At 37.5% G+C, this 17695-nt stretch overlaps 1 protein-coding gene across 1 annotated transcript in view; it reads right to left on the reverse strand.

Annotated features, from left to right (window-relative positions):
- Positions 1 to 450: 450 nt before the first annotated feature.
- CUNH9orf85 (chromosome unknown C9orf85 homolog) overlaps positions 451 to 17695 on the reverse strand; it is a 48413-nt gene continuing 31168 nt past the window's right edge. The window contains exons 2-4 of the mRNA XM_003472215.5: positions 16005 to 16111; positions 2219 to 2332; positions 451 to 630 (exon numbers count right to left, since the gene is read on the reverse strand). Coding sequence (XP_003472263.2) covers positions 483 to 630; positions 2219 to 2332; positions 16005 to 16111 — 369 coding nt within the window. The 3' untranslated portion in view covers positions 451 to 482. The remainder of the gene's footprint in view (positions 631 to 2218; positions 2333 to 16004; positions 16112 to 17695) is intronic.

Raw genomic sequence — 17695 nt, forward strand, 5'->3', positions numbered from 1 at the left:
ACAAAAAAAAAGAAGCCTAGTTTTTTGAGACAGGGTCTCACTGTGTAGTTTAGGCTGGCCTTGAACTCGCAGCAATCACACTGCCCTGCCTCCTGTGCTGGGATTATAGGCATGTGCCATCATGCCTCACCTAGATGGTTCTTATACAAGCACCAACTCTGAATCTTATTAAATTTGATAGTAGATAATGCATTCTAAGTAATTGCCAGGAACTGCAGTATGACACCTTGATTTTATCTGCTTTTTGGCAGGTATCCTACTATATACAACTTAAAATTTTGTCTGAAGACAACTCAATGAACGTTTTACAGTTATGTAAATATCGTGTAATTTATATTATTCATGTGACTTTTGCTTATTTTCCATAGCTTCTTCTGATTTCCTCAGTGAATTTCACAGTATTTTTTTTGTGACACTATCAAAGGCCAAAAAAAAAAAAGGTGATCAAGATTTTACTTTTTTATAATGACTTTTAATGTACATTAATCCACTTGGTTATCATCTGTGTCACCTAAATCAATATCAAAATCTAAGTCATCATCACTTTCTTCATTCCTTTTGCAGCTTCTTCTATGATTGGCTCTTTGATTATTTTCACTATTTTCTGTCTTTTCTGGTTCTTTATTAAACCTAAAGATGAAAGAAAAAATTTTGGTTACTTCCCAGGCTTTTGATATTTAACCACATAGGTTGCAAAGACCTTTACCACTCTATTTCTTTTTTCTTTTCGGGTATGTATGTGGGGGAGAGGGTAATTTAGGGGACGGGTAGGAGAATTCTGGGCATTGAACCCAGGGCCTTCATGCTGAGCAGTATGTGTAGGCCAAGTGGATGGCTCTCCTTGAATGCAGAATTATCATGTCCACATTATTTAAACCCAGCTTTGTTTCCAAGCTGGCTATGTTATCTCCTTTTCCCTTTGATTGGCTCTAAGGGATACAAATAAGTTTAGATAAGGTACTGATAAGTAATCTTTTTTTTTTTTATTGGTACCAGGGATAGAACTCATGACCACACGCTTGCAAGGCAGGCGCTTATGCCACTGAGCTAAATCCCCAGCCCCCTGATAAGTAATCTTTAAGGCCAACTGAATTTCCTGTTTTCTTACTCTGTGTTCCCTGTAGGGTTGCATACAGGATGGCAGAGCCAGTCAGGAATATCAACTGCTTATGAGCCTCAAAATAAAAGACCATGACTTCCCAGGGTACATAAGCTTACATATCAGAAACTAAAGCAAGGGCCTCCTAAATTCATTTATATGCTATCCCAATCAAGTTATACAGATTGGTCTTCCTGCATTATCTTTTTCCCTGTATATTGCAGAGGTGTGTACTCTCTGCCCAGCTAGATCAGCTCACCTTGCTCATATAATTAGCACCATCCACACTATCTATCAGCCTTGAACCTGTCTCTTCTTTACCAGATAATAAATTCCGGGAGAGGCCATGGATCAGGGCCCTTGTCCATATGTCCTCACTTGGAATGGACTTAGGACCCCTTGGCTGCCTATAACTTTAATATGTCCTAGTGTCTTTATTCTCGCTGTGGGTTGCACTGGAGGTGGTAGATTGGAATTAACTCGCTGAAATTCCAATAACGTTTCTATGGGGTTACAAATAATAAACTCCTAGGTTGTGAGGTAGACTGGAAGAGGGATTATATTTGGATTACAATAAATATCTCCAGCTTTTTTTTTTTTTTAAGTTTTGAGACTGTCTCACTAAATTGCCTACGTTGGGCTCAAACTTTTGATCCTCCTGCCTCAGCCTCCCATAATGCTAACATTACAGGTGTATGCCACCATGCTCGGCTTTACTGCTATACTGAGCAGGAACCAAATGAAATAAGCACAAAGAAACAGATTCTTCAAAATTAATTAAATTCAAGAATCTACTAATTAAAATATTAAAGGAGACTTAAAGAAATTAATAATAGATGTCCATTAAGAGAAAGCTGTTATATAATGTTTAATTCTTTTGTAATAAATGTAAATCTCATAGCTAAATATCTGATGTTCTTACATACATGAAGTGTTACTTTTATTGTAATACAGAAACATTTAAGAAAACTATGACTTCCTCCCTATTAGACTGAAGAAACGTCTAAATTAGTGTGATACACTACAATCTCAGAATAAGATTTACTGTGTGTCTCATTAAAAGAAAATGCATACATCAGTTACTAAGTCTGATCTCCAAATATAAAAGGAAATACTCACGGAATAACAATGTCTTCTTTCTTTCCACATTTTGCACAAACTTCAAGTTCATAAGCACATGGTCTACACATAATGTGGTAAGAATCCTTCACAGTCTTCTGTAAACATTTAACGCTAAAAATGGAAGAAAAATAGTTTAAAGATTTATTGATGAAATAATGTGTCTAAATGCATAGGTGAAAAATTTTAAAAATCTGTTAGATCTTCAACTTTGGTATTTATCTTATGTTACTTTCTAGATAACAATTTATAACTGTAAAATAATTCTTGGTGTCCATCTCATTTCTTAAAGGGGCTTTTTAAGTGTCATTAAAACATTTCAAACAAGGCTGACAGACTGAAATATATTGTTTTTTTATATATCAACAGCAAACAAGCCAAAAATAAAATGCCTAGCAAAAACGTAGCAAATGAAATGTAAGACTGGTGTGCTGAACATTACTACAAAACGTGACTGAAAGAAAGTGACCATTGACCACACAGAAAGACACTCGCTTGTGGCCTAGAATATTTAATACTGGTAAGACGGCCACACCCCGCAGACTCATTCACGATCCAGTACCATCTCTTCCAATGCCAGCCAGTGTTTTCCTCCCCCAAGAAATCAGTGGGTTAACCCTAGAGTTTGTACCAGCATACTTGCTTTTACTGTGCTTCACAGATACTGTTTTTGACAAGTTGAAGATCAGCGGCAACCTGGGTCAAGAAGTTATCAGTGCTTTTTGGGGGGAATACCAAGTACTCACCTCATGCCTCTGTATCACATTTTGGTAATTCTCACAGTGTTTCAAAGCTTTTCATTATTACTCTGCCTGTTCTGATGAATTCTGATGGGTGGGATCTGTTGTAATTAAATTGGGGGTGCCATGAACTATGCTCATATAAAGCAGTGAACTTCACTGATAAAATTTTGTCTGTTTTGACTGCTCCACTGCCAGGCTGTTTCCTGTCTCCCTCCCTTTTAAAAGCCAGGCCTCCCTGAGATGCAACATCACAGAAATAAGGGCAATCAGTAACCCTACAATGGCACCTCAGTGTTCAGGTGGGAAGAAAAGTCGCGACCTCTCACTTTAAAGACAAAACTAGAAATGATAGCCTTAGTGAGCAAAGTAAGTCAAATGCTGGGACTGGCTGAAATCTCATCAAAAACGGCAAGCTGTGAGTGGAAAAAACAGTTCTTTATAACTGCTACTCCAGTCAAGGACAAAGTCCCATTGGTGGCACAGATCAAGCTGGGCACAGCCAAGGCCTCACCCAGAGCAATTCTCTAACTTGCTTCAATTCTGTGAAAGCTGAGGGGGCAGAGAAGCTGCAGAAGCCAAGTGTGAAGCTAGCAGGGGTTGGCTCAGGAGACCAAAGGACACAGAGTACAAGGTGGAGTAGCCTGCTTGCTGGGGGAACTGAGGAAGGTGTCCACATTCAGCTCACACTTACTGAGTACCAGAAGATGACCACCACAACTGTCCTTGCGAGAGAACAGAAGTCAGTGCTTGTGTTCAAAGCTTCAAGGGATGGGCTGACTCCCCCACGAACGCTAAAGCAGCTGGTGATTTTCAGCTGAAGTCAATGCCATTTATCATTCCAGAAATCCTAGGTCCTTAAGAATTAGACTAAATCTATTCTGCTTGAGTGCTCTATGTGGAACAAGACCTGGATAACAGCACATATTTTTAGGATAGGATATTTTTTATTTTATGAAAAAATAAAACAAGTAATAACAATACACTGTCATTATCTTTGAAGTAGGTACAGACAAAAACAATTCTACCAAAGAAGAAACATAAAACTTTCTTTTCCATGAACTAAGAGAAACCAGAAATTCAAATGAAATAAATTAGTGTGTATATTAAAATATTTTTGATACAGTAGAATAGATAAATTTTGGGTACTATTTGTATTTCCCTATTTCTTGATTGATCTATTTTGCTGTTTGTTCTTATATATGATTATACAGAAACCATGTGATGTTTAAGTTTGTGTGGTCTGATTTGTTTTACTTATTATGTTCTCAAGCTGCTTTCACCTGCCTATGAATGCCTCAAGTTATCTTTGTGGCAGAGTAGTATTTCACAGTATGTAAGGAAGTTTTCCTTATCCATTTATCTGTAGATGGCATATATGCTGGTTCCAAGATCTAGTTCTTATAAATTAGGTTGCCTTGAATATTGGTGTGCATATATCCCTGCAATATGATGTTTCTAATTCTTTTGGGAAGATACTTAGCTAAGTTAAGTGGAATTTCTACTTGGTAGTGAGGAATATGTATACTGATTTTCACAGTGGTGGTGCTTGTTTACATCCCTACCAACAGTGTGAAGGAGTCCTTTCTTCCCATACCCACACCAGCATTTGTTACTAGAAGGTTTTTCTGACCATGTTGATTTTTTTTGGAGCAAAATGGCACTGGATTGTAGTTTTAATTTGCATTTTCCTAATGATCAGTGGTGCTGAACATTTTTTGCATGTATTTATTGGCCATTTTTACTTCTTTTAGCAACTGTTACTCATTTCTTTGGCCATTTTTTGAATGCATCTTTTACTCTGGTAGTCCTATTTTATGAGATCTTTATATATTCTAGATGTAACTCCTGTCCAAGGAATAGCCGGCAAAACTTTTTTCCCATTCTGCAGGTTGTCTCTTTACTCTGTTGGTTGTTTCCTTTGCTGTGTAACCTTTTAATTTGATAATCTTATTTCTATTTTTCCTTTTTTCTTTCATACCAGGGATTGAACTCACAACCATACACTTGCCAGGCAGGCGCTTATACTGCTGAGCTAAATCCCTGGCCTGATGCCATTTCTTGATTCTCAGTAATTCTTGCGTCACTGGGGTTCTATTCAGCAAGTCCTTGCCTAGTTCTAAAGGATTCTGTCTCTTTTATCTTCCAGAAGATTATTTTAACATTTAGGAGTTTGATTCACTTTTTTTTTTTTACTGGTACCAGGGATCAAACTCATGACCACGCACTTACAAGGCAGGCACTTATGCCACTGAGCTAAATCCCCAGCCCCTTGATTCACTTTTATTTTAGTTTAGTACATGGTGAGATATATAGGTTTAGACTCAATTTTCCACATGTGGATATCCAATTTTCCCAGTACCATTTATTAAAGAGGCTATTTTCCTTATAGTATGTTTTCGCTCTTTTGTCAAAGAACAAACAGTTGTATGTGCCTGGGATTATTTCTGCTTCTTCTATTTCGTTCCACTGAACCACAACCACATGTCTCTTTTTGTGCCAGTACCATGCTGTTTTAATTGCCATAGCTTTATAATTTAAGCCAGGGATTATGACGCTACTAACCTGCTTAACAGAACATATATTTATAAATATTTTAAATGCGCTGTTGAGACACACTGCTTAGAAACGATGATTCCTTTTAAAATGTTATTGCTTATCAACATGTAGCTATAAGACCCAAAAGAATTCTGAAAAAGAAAAACGAAGCTGGAGGCCTCTCAATACATAATGGCAGGCTCAGGGGTTTAGCTCAGTGGTGTAAGTACCTGCTTGGCACATGCAAAGTCATGAATTCAACCCCTGGTACCAAAAAAAAAAAAAAAAAAAAAAAAAAAAAAAAAAAAAAGAAAATACATAATGGCAAAATGACCAAAATATTTCAGTAATCAAGATCCAGTACTGTGCTACTGTTGAAAGGGTAGGTATATAGATTAATAGCACAGACTGGAGTCTGGAAACAGACCCAAAGCACATATGTAACCAGTTGATTTTCAGCACAGTCCAAAGGCAACTGAGTAAAGAAAAGAGTCTTTTCAACAAAAGATGCTGGAACAACTGAATATCCCCCTAAAATTAAGAGGAAATGGGTTATAAGCTGAAAATTTGAACACGAAGAATTACATGACTTTTAGAAGAAAACATAGGAGGAACTATTTGCAATGAGCTTTCTTAGTTAGAATAATACCATGATCTATAATCATGATTAGATTAATCATAATTAAACATTTCTCCTTTTCAAAAGAAATTATACTTGGGCCCTGACTTTAAGACCAGTTGATCAACACAGTGAAATTGTCAGAGCCATGACATGTCAGAGACAACCATAGGCACAGAGGGCAAACAATCTTCTGGGCCCTGAACTTGTGATTTATTAAAAGCATGGTTTATATTTTCCTTAAGATAGGGATTTAAAAGTGTTCTTTTGCTAAAAACTGTGATTCTTCACTTGGGCCTACAAATGTCCAGTGGGTTGACTAAAAAGAGAACAAAACATGACTTTAATTTTGTAAAGCTCTGGGTCATAACCTTGTCAAGTACATTAGTCATCTGGACAGAATCCTTCTAAAAGCTGGCAAAACAAGGGTTATTTATTGGCACAAAACTTAGCACAATCCCATCACTCTTCAAGGCTGAGAACACCTGTGCCCAAAATCTCTACTGCTTTCAACCCATGATCACATGGGACTGCAGCAGAGCCTCGCAGACTGAGACTGGTCATGAAGATCTCTCATGTCATGGGAACTGGAATGCCCCCACTGTGGAGTCCTCTGGGGCTACAAAACCTGGATCCCAGCTTGCTATAGTGTCAGTAAAAACAGTCCTGTGCTTTACTAATGGGGCAGTGTGACTCTTCATTAGCGCATGTTGCCTTCAGCTACTCAACCCTTTTCCCATCTTGATCTTACTTTATCCTGTAAATGCCTACTGTCACTTTAGTATTCCATTATCACTAACTGCTAGGACCCATGCTGGCAGGTGACAAAACATTAAAAAGAAAAAAAGACAAATGACACTATAAGAAAAAGGAGCCAGAGATTGGCAGAATGTATGTGGAAAACTCAGATCTGATTTAATACTAATAAATATACAAATAACAGTCAAAACATATAAGCAGCTAAGTTAGAAATTAAAATATAGTTATGGAAGTCAGCAAAAAAATTAAGACCTCATAACTGTGGCTAGCGGTGCAGCTGAAGACCAGGCCTCAAGATAAAGGCCCACAGGTCTTCCAAAGGGATAAGCAGAAACCTGGAAGTATATTAGAATTAGCATCGCTTGGTCCAGGAAGCCCAGGTTGGCACTGGCTGCCCAGGCGAGTGACCAGGGCATCCGGACCCAGCCCTTCTCCAGAACGCCTTTGTACTTTCCATGCACCCTTGCTGTGTGACCCACCTCCCTGTTGGATCAGTATTAGGTGAGCAGTTATAATCCTACAGGGTGATGGAGGTTTGACCCATGTGGTATCTACACTGTGATTTTGCTGTATGAATTATACCTGGTAAGGGGTCTCGGCGGCCACTCACCTATGAGACCCCTCCTGTTTCTCAGTAAACCTTTCCTACTCTGCTCCTCCACTGGCCTTTAGAATTGGTTCTTCACTTTTGGGGGACACAAACTTGCCACATCTGACTGGATTATCCAGCAGGTTGGGAGTTACATTCCTCCTGTATCAACAGGGTTGGGGATACAGCTCTGTGGCAAAGCACTTACTTAGTAGGTCCAACTTGCTGGGTTTAAGCCTCAATATCAAAACACAAAGCTAAAGATGTTAAAAAAAAAACCCAAAACCAAAACCTCCTCAATGAGTCAAGATAAAAATAAGCTTGTGATAAGATGTTTAGCATCACTAGTGATGAGAGAAATGCAAAGTAAAACCACAATGAGACACAGCTGCTCATTTATGGCCAAAACAGAATAAAATGAAAATTTAAGATAAAAAACAAGGGCCAGGGATTTAGCTCAGCGGCACAAGCACCTGCCAGACAAATGCCAGGTCAGGAGTTTGATCCCCAGTACCAAAAAAGAAAAGAAAAACCAAAGGTAAAACAGTCCTCCATGCTGACTAGGCTGTGGAAAGTCTGGAGTGCCCTTACACTGATGGTGAGAAAGCAAGAGACACAATCCGGCCATCTCACTATTATTCACTCAAGAGAAATAAGCTCTGTATGTGAATGCTGGTGGCAGCATTACACAAAGCAACCAAAAACCTAGCAAGGTCAGTATGTCCCAGGCACCTTTACTACTGGGCAGTAGAAAGGACCAGTGTATTGATTCACACCATGTGGATGGAGCTGATTCATTGTGTTAAGCTGAGGAAGCCATACACCAAATTTTGCATACTATATGATTCCATGTATATAACATTCAGGAAAGGAAACATAGGAGGGAAAATAGATCAGTGATTGGCCAGCGCTGGCAGCTGGTAGAACTGACTATAAAACTGCATGAAGAGATGACTTGGGTAATGGAAATGCTTTTGTCATGACTGTGATGTTGGTCTCACAAATCTATGCATTTGTTAAAACTTAAACTGTATACAACAAATGATGAATTTTAATATACGTAAATTATACCAGAGCACAAACTGGGATATATAAGTTAGAATTTAAGGAAAAAGCAAAAACCATCTGACATATGGTCTAAGTGAAAATTATAATTTTTTGTTGTTGTTGTTCTGGCAATAAACTCAGGACCTTGGGCTCCCCAAGCAGGCGCTGTACCACTGAGCTATATCCCATCCCTGAAAATTATTAAAATATCTGAGTTTAATTATTTCAGTATGCTTGTATTTTATCACTCCAAAAGCCTTACTGTGTAATAAAAAGTACATTGAGCATTTTTATACCATTAGAATACACGTGTAATAAAGTTCTAATAATTCAAATGGCTTCGGATAATTTTTACAATACTTTCTGGCTTTAATTTTTTTTTTTGTCTTTTTCATTTTTTATCAGTACTGGGGATCGAACTCACGACCGCCTGCTTGCAAGGCAGGTGCTTATGCCACTGAGCTAAATCCCCAGCCCCTTGGCTTTAATTTTTTAAAAAAGTTTTGAAATAATGTTTAAAATTTAAACGTTAAAAATGTATTTTGATTAGATTCATCTGAGACTTTTAAGGAAATTGGAATGTGTTTGTTTCATGTGATACTCCTGGGGTAAATAAATTTTTCAATTGCTAATTAGAGGATAAAAAGTATTCATAAAACTGTCAGTGTTAAAATTTACAAGTAAAAGAGATTTTTAATGGGTATCTTGTTTGGATTCTGGAGTCAGAAAGTTCTGATTCTCTTGCTCCTCACTTTCATGAATAATGCCTCCTTAAGAAGAAAATATGCCCATAGAGCTTATTAAAATGCAGATGTATAAAATGCATTATTTACATAACAGGAATCTTGGAAACCAGTCCTCAGAATTTCTTTTAAATTCAGGAAGTTCATATGCTAAAACCATTGGAGAAATCTTGACCTACATCACAATAACACTGCCTCGACACCCCATGGGGTGCTTCCCAAGTCCAGTTAAGACTATCAAGGGCCATTCTGACAACAGAATGAATTCCACTACTGAAGCAAATGTGCTCTTTTTAAATTTAAATTTCTTCTGAAAATCGGGCTTTGTTAGAATAGTCACTCTAAATATAAATATACTTATTTTACAGCAAAGAAACAAACACAACTAAAATGACATTTTCTTTTATAAATGTGACATTTATGAAAATATGAATGGTAGTATTTTTAGAACTTTACAACCTTCTACTTAAAACCTCCTTCAGAGATGTTAAAATAGTAATACTTTTTACTTCTGTTCATTTCTCTATGGAAATACAATCCCCAGAAAGAATTGTTGAATCTTGGTTACGTATACCACAACTGATCACTTTTAATGGAAAGTGCGGTCAAATAAAAACAGATTACTCTGATAAACCATGTTTACTGACAAAGGAGACAGCAATACATTTTTAAAAATTAGTACCCTACCTTTTAAAATTTTTATACCTCCCCATTTTTTACAATGAAAAACATAAAAAAAAAATTATACCTAATAATGTTCACCATGTATTTAAAGATTACAGAGACAAAATTTGAAGTTTTCAAGGGCCACTGTAAGATTTGGAAAAATAATAGTCTGAAAATAAAGCAGCAGAGAGAATCTCTGGGAAACAAGAGGCCAGCTTTGAGATGTCCCTGTCATATAATCTTTGAAGTGATCTTAGTTTCTAAGTCTTACTCCTTATGGACAATGAAAATGCTGACACTCTGGAATGAAGACAGTGGCTCTACATCATCCCAGGCTGTTATCACTGTATCCATCACCTCCACAAATTCACAGTTAAAAACCAAAAAACCAGGTCTGGGTTTGGAGGCACACTCCTGTATCCCCACCTGTGGGAGGCTGAGGCAGGAACAGAGTCAGTTCTAGGCCAGTCTGGACTGCATAGCAAGTTGAAGGCCAGCCTAAACTACATACTGAGACCCAGTCACAGAATAAAACAAAACAAAACAACTATTAAGAGTTTCAGATGACACTGTTTTAGTAGTAACATTTTTTTATATTGCAAAATTAAACATTTTAACAGTTGGAAGATCTACAATAAGAGATAAAATTCTGTGTTTTACTTGCTTAGGTCTTATACTGGGATAGACATAAAAGAAATTAGGACTTGACAAAAATGTTACTATGCTTTTTCTGGCATTGCCTTGTTTCCTGGTTACCATACTTAACCTTTGCCACAATTTGGCTCCACCTGTGGTATTCCCAGACGTGATGACTAGGTGCCTGGTAAACACACAGCTTGTACTCCACCACCCTTTGGTATGCAAGTAACAGAAACTCAACACTGCTGGTGTTTCCTAGGCACGTTTCCTGCAGTGGCTCTCAGGAATCCACACTCAACACAGAGGATTATAAAACCACATTACAGGATTACATATCATGGTTATTTTGTTTTGGAATTGAACTCAGGTTCAGGGAGCTCATGCTGTGTTGCTGAGCTAAATTCCTGGTCCCTACATATCCCTGTTTACCCTTCAGAGCCTCAGAGGAAAGGCTGGAACTACAGCCAGAGCAGCTAACCTGCACAGATTACTCCACAGACTGTGCACATTAAGTCCCATGGGGGCGGAAATTTGTGAATTGTGTATGAGTCTGGGTAATTTACAAGACAAATGGAAGAATGGGGTTTTATTTTTGCTACATTTGGGATATTATTACTTCATTCCAAAAGAAATAAAAGGTCTTATAAGAGGTCTCTGTTCCTAAATTTCTACTGAACACTTCTTTATATACATTACTATATTTGATTATACAATTTGTAACAAGCAACCACTAGAGAAACAAATTAATATTCAACATTTTAACCAATAGCAATGTTCAGAGTACCAGAAAAATGACTTTCTATCAGACACATCTTTGACATCCACCATCAAACTACAGATGGTTTCCCACTTATAATGCTCTCACTTCCAATTTTTTTTAACCATTCCCATACATTCTATTCTTCACTTTCAGTGAAGTATTCAAGTAAATTACGGGAGACAGCATTTTATTTATTTATTTTTTTTTGTCTTTTTCCTTTTTATTGGTACCGGGGATCAAACTCACGACTGCCTGCTTGCAAGGCAGGCGCTTATGCCGCTGAGCTAAACCTCCAGCCCCGAGACAGCATTTTACCGTGACATACTTTGTGTTGGATGATTTTGTCCGATTGTAGGTTTATGTAAATGTTGTGAGCATGTTTAAGATAGGCAAAGCTAAGATATGATGTTTGTTGGTTTAGGCAGTATTCATTAAACTTATTTTTAACTTAAGATACTTTTAACTTATTTGATGGATTTATCAGTGTATAACTCCATCAGAACTTGATGAACATCTGTAAACTTCTTATATAAATCATAACAAAGGGCAAATTTAATTTATAGGTGATTAATTTGAATGAGACATTTAAATTTCAAAACAAGTTATGTCACCATCAGCACTGTCAATAGATTCAAGTTCCTTACAACAGATATGTCTTCATAAACAGAAAGCAAAAGGGCAGGGATTAGTGTTTACAACTCAGTCATGGACTGAGATCATAGTTTGAAAGCGAGGCTTGGGCTGGGGATTTAGCTCAGTGGCATAAGCGTCTGCCTGGCAAGTGTGAGGTCATGAGTTCAATCCCTGGTACCACAAAAAAACAAAAAAAACAAACAAACAAACAAAAAAGAAAGCCAGGCTTTCCAGCTTGCCTTGTGTGCCCTGTGTTCAGGGCCATTGAAAACTCACCATTTTCCAGGCTAAGCAGGGGAACCCACTAAGTGACATGTTCAGACTGGCAGGGCTCAAACATGCAAGCTGAGTCTTCCTGATACCTGGAGGACAGGCGCACCCTTCTCCCCAGAAGTCCACAGGCCTCCCAAGTTTCTCCCCTTCTACACCCTTTGTTGTTAATCCCTGTTATTCTTTGGATTTATATACGCATCAAACCTGGCATAAAAACATTTGGGCTAACCATTTCTTTAGGTCTTCATTTCCTTATGAAGGCTCCCATGTCACATAAAATTGGTGTTAAATAAATGTATTTTTCTACTACTGTTAACCTAGGAGGGTAGAAGAAAATGATATTTTCTTTTCATGTAAGTTTTGTTCTGACTAGTAGTAACTTTCCTAGGTTATAACTTTTTTGGGGAGGGTACTGGGAATTGAACTCAGGACTTGTACTTGCCAGGCAGGCACTGTGCCACTGATACTCTGGTCCCCTGATTTTTGTTTAGACACAGGGTTTTGCTCTGTGGTCTAGGCTGGCCTTGAACTCACTAGGGAGCTCAGGTTGGTCTCAACTCACGGTGATCTTCCTGCCTCAGCCTTCAGAGTGCTAGGATTACAGGTGTGGCTTGGCTGTGATTTGTTTTGCACAAGATTGCATTTGTTATTCCTAGACATCTTTGTCAGGCTTTACTGGCTTGCTCTTGGTATCTTTGTATTTACACAGTATTGCACTATCCTCATTCTGTATTTGTCTGCTAGTATAGGGCTATTCATATCTACCCCAGTGATGGAAAAGAGCAGCTCCTGAGATCTTCTTTAGCTCCCATCTTCTTGACACAGTGGTCTCTTAAAGGCTTCTGGGCCACCACATTGCTTAGGTTGTGGCAACAGCACCACTGTGGACTTTGACAGCTACATGACAGGAAGACACAGTTGCTGATCCTGAGTCAATGTGTTCAAGTATTCTTAAGGTTTTTATATTTCAAATTTTCAAGAAACCTCAACAGAAAAATGCAGCACATGATGGTGTTCTAGTATTTTTTTTTTGTACTGGAGATTGAATTCATGACCCTGTGCTCACCAGCAGGCAGGCAATGAGCCCTGGCCTTAGAATGCTGTTTTAGTCAGGAGAGGTCCCGTGGTATGGTGGGCTGCCCGGCACTGACATAAGGTTACCTCGCTTCCAGCTTCCTAGAGTCTTAGCATGTGCTCAGTGTACTTTATGATGCTTGTGTAACATGAACTCACCTGCTGAGGCATTTCTCAGAACAAGTGCCTGTCAGAGGGGACACATGACTGTACAGAAACTTGCTACTACAACTGTTTCCTTTTACTTTGTCTTAAACTGAATCTTGTATCTTTTTGAATAAAAGTTGGTTCTTCTAAATTTTTTTTTTTTTTTTTTTTTTTTTTGGTACTAGGTGGTACTCACAATAGTGTGCTTGCCCCGCAGGCGCTTAAAACTGCTGAGCTAAATCCCTGGCAAAAAGTCGGTTCTTTGAGGATTTCAAGTATACAAAATTTTCTGGTCATAAAAATGTATGTTTGCAAGAGAGAAAACTAAGCACTAAAATTAAAAAATTGAGCAATTCTACAGCAGAGTCTAGCATCTGGGAAATTCATAATTAGTATGATCCTTTATATACTGGCAATACTCACAATGACGCTAAACATAGGTGACAGCAGATATTAAAGGTGAGAGATTAGAATAACAGAGGAGGCAGGACTGCCCTTCAGAGGCTTCCTCAGGTACACAGCACCAGTACATTAAAAGGGCTATGGCTTCGTAAACCTTTATTATGTAGACTTCAAATTATCTTAGAAATGATGCTACCAAAGGAAGATGTAGACTGATGGTATAATTTTAAAATACCTTTGCAGAAAGAAGCCTTGTTGCTAAAACTCAGAAAGCCGCATACCTTGTATTACACTTATTAACTCAAAGGGGATGATCTGTTGCACAAGCAGCCTCTGGTGACTTCCTAGGGAACACAGTTAATTCACTCATGGAAATACAAAACTGCACAGTGCAAACACTTTCCCTACCTCTCAATTTCCTTTCTGCTAATTTGGGCCAGTGAGCACAAAAATAATCAGACTTTTTTTTTTTTGTCTTTTTGAGAAAGGGTCTTGTTACGCAGTTCAGATTGGCCTTGGGCTCAGTTTGTAGTCCAGGCTGGTCTCAAATTTGTAAAAGATCCTCCTGCCTCAGCCTTCTGAGTGCTGGGATTACAGGAGTTGCCACTGCACCCAGCAGTGATCAGACTTTTAAAATGTTTTTCTTTTGGGGGGAAATGCTGGAAAACAGGAGAAAAAAAGAAGAAATTTATAAGCTCTCTAAAAAGGGGAGTCCAATATATCTGTGGTAAATACTATTTTTTTTTAGTAAATATTATTAAAAAATTCTGCTCTAAAACACTAGCACAGGAGAAAAATAAAATCCAAACAGACTCCCTTAGTTTATCCCACTGAATGGCTAAATAAAACAGAGCAACCATAAGTAAATGTCTTACACAGCTAGCACATTAAAGTTCACGTGAAAAGAATATGCTGGCTTTTATCCTGAGCATGACCGTTTCCTTCCTCACGCCGCTGTTACCCTCCAATGGTGTCCTCAACTGGGCTGAAGGGTGCAAGGGCACAGCACAGGACACATAACAGCCCGGAGGCACAGAATGCGTGGACAGGGACCTCGGACAGAGCCCGTGTCTTCATTAGACACCAATCTACAGATGAATACAACTGCGGCCAAGGGCTGAGATTCACTGATGCTACCTGACCCAGCGCGTTTCAGGAATCCTCATGCGTTGCATTAAAAGGACCTCTTGGTTGGGGCTGGGGATTTAGCTCAGCGGCATAAGCGCCTGCCTTGCAAGCAGGCAGTCGTGAGTTTGATCCCTGGTACTGATAAAAGGAAAAAGACACACACACACACAAAAAAGGACCTCTTGGTTTACTTTACCCTTGGAATGATTTATACTTTGAGTTTCTCATGTTAGAGAAGCCATGCAGTATTTAACTTTAGGTAGGCTTTTTGGTGATGGGAAAGGGACCTAGGGAAGGAAGGAGAGGGGAAGGAAGAAAGGGAAGGGAAAGTAAAACGAAGTAAGATGGACTACTTCACCGCTCCCCACGATGAACTAACTGTATTCATTATGTGCTACTAAAATGTACTAATAAAAAAGAGAAAAAATCCAAAGATGTTTGGATGAAAGGGTATTTCAATAAAGAGGAAATACTTTATAGTGGGATTATATAAGCTATTTCAAATAAAAATATTAATTTTATTGGAATTTAATAAGAATGAAAGGTTAAAATAATTCAAAATATTAACATTAGATAAATGCTTTTTGATCTCTAGAGAGACTTTTTATAAAATCACTCTAGCTTGAGGAAATATAGAAATTATTAAATCTCTGACAAAAATCAAAAGGTCAGAACCCTTTTAAGAATAATCTACAACATATAGTGTTACTTAATTGATGAAAGGTAGAATTTTGCAAACCAAACTTTTTCTTCTCTGTCCCAACTTGTTTTTTATCAATAAGGTTCTATTAAAATGGTATATTATTTATAAAAGAATGGATCAGAGAGTGATGAGTCTATTTTTTTATTTGTTTGCCTTCACAGACTAAGATTCAGCATGCAAGATAAAATTCTATAAGGGAGAATGAAGCCAGTTTAAAATTTACTTAACATTTATTTGAACACAATTTTGAAAGATAGGCAGTAAAATAATAAACTATAATACATATATACCTATGTAAGCAGTAAGGTAATTAAGAAACAACTCACCATTTTTTAGGCTTTGATAATGGTTTATATTTGCTGTATTTTACCCGCCATTCAAGAACTTCTTTACAGCGCTGACATACTCCATCATGAAGTTTTGCATTGATTTTCTTTAAAAACAAATAGAAAAAAAAAATTGAGAATTTTACTTGAACCACCATGGCAAGCTTTATAAAAAGGCACATAAAAAGTATACGTGTTTTGCAAAACAATATCCTAACTTTATATAATATTTCATATGATTATGTGTGTATATTACTCAATTTGCTTCTTTACAAAAGCAATGGCTCTTAACAGAGTTTAGCTCAGAATCATCTAGAAAGCTTTTTAACCTCCTTGCATGTATATTTTATGAACCCTCACCTGTCAATCCTAATGTGTATCATATTCTGATGGGTCAAAACTCAAATAGTTAAGACAAATGTATTTTACTATATGTTGATTACACCTTAATAAAATGTAATAAAAAGTAGTTTATTTTTTAAGACTTTAAACAACTCCAATGTGAGTTGATTAAACTGAGAAATCGAAGAATCTTGAATTAGTCTGCAAAGAGCAGACTTCAGGTGTGCCAGGGAGGAGAGGCTGGAAACAAGAAGGCGATTTCTTACTTTGTTTACTTCTTTTGCATTTTCAGGTAAAGAAAAATGTTTTAGAAAAGTTCGTCTTGCCAACCTGCTTTCATCAAAAATAGAAAACATTATCTGTGGGGCTGAGAATTGAACTCAGCAGTGTTAGCACCTGGCTGGTGAGCAAGAGGCCATAAGTTCAGTCCCTGATACAGGAAAAAAATATGTATTTGTGGGTGTGAATAGCTTAATGTGCAAAGGGCTTTATGAAGTAAACATTTAAATTACAATCTTCTTCCCAAAAACTGTTTTTTCTGTAATAGTTTTACATATATATTTTTAATATACTCATTTGATTCACGTCTTAGATTGAGTATTTTCACAAATCATTCTGAGAATTCTCTGATTTCTTTTGGATGAGGAAGATTGAAGGTTGGAAGTGAGCAGAGGTCATTTTAAAATTTTAAGACTTTTTTTGTTTTCTTTCTTCAATTTGTGAAGGAGAAAAACACATCCCAAAGATAATATCCTTCGGAAAGCTGATTGTGAGCTTTTGAAAGCCCAATGCTCAGATGAGATCACCTAAAAGAAAAGAATTCTGAAAGGTATTTGGTGTTTTTGAAAGTGCTGATAAGGTAAACAAATCTGAGAAAACATTTATTCAAAAAGCAAGTATTTCAAGAGTATTTTCAAAAATCCATAAATTAATCCATGAACATATTTCAGTTAACTCTAGTGAAAAACACACTCTACCACTTAAGAATTATGTAGAGGCTGAATGAGTTCTGTTCTCACTGGCCTCTGTTACCTTTTAAGTAAGTTTCCACTACAAATGTGATACAAACTTTCTAAGGAGAATGTTCTTAGAATGCGGAACATTTTATTGTGTTCCATTTTATTACATGTGCGTGTTAACTTATTAATCAGGCAACATTGTTTGGTTTCCTGTTTGCTTCTGTATCCAATTTCTGACTAGTCGATCTTGATTTACACAGCCTTGCAGTTTGGAAACTGGTTTCTTCAGGGTGGATCAGCAGGAGAACAAAACCGATCTTTGTGGGAACTTGTCCTGTGAGTGGTGTGTGAGCCGTATAAATGGAGATGCTGTACAGAGTTCACATGACT

Source organism: Cavia porcellus, unplaced genomic scaffold (assembly GCF_034190915.1).
Source record: "Cavia porcellus strain 051 isolate PalLab524CR breed Dunkin Hartley unplaced genomic scaffold, mCavPor4.1 scaffold_1, whole genome shotgun sequence".
In the NCBI taxonomy this organism is placed as follows: Eukaryota; Metazoa; Chordata; class Mammalia; order Rodentia; family Caviidae; genus Cavia; species Cavia porcellus.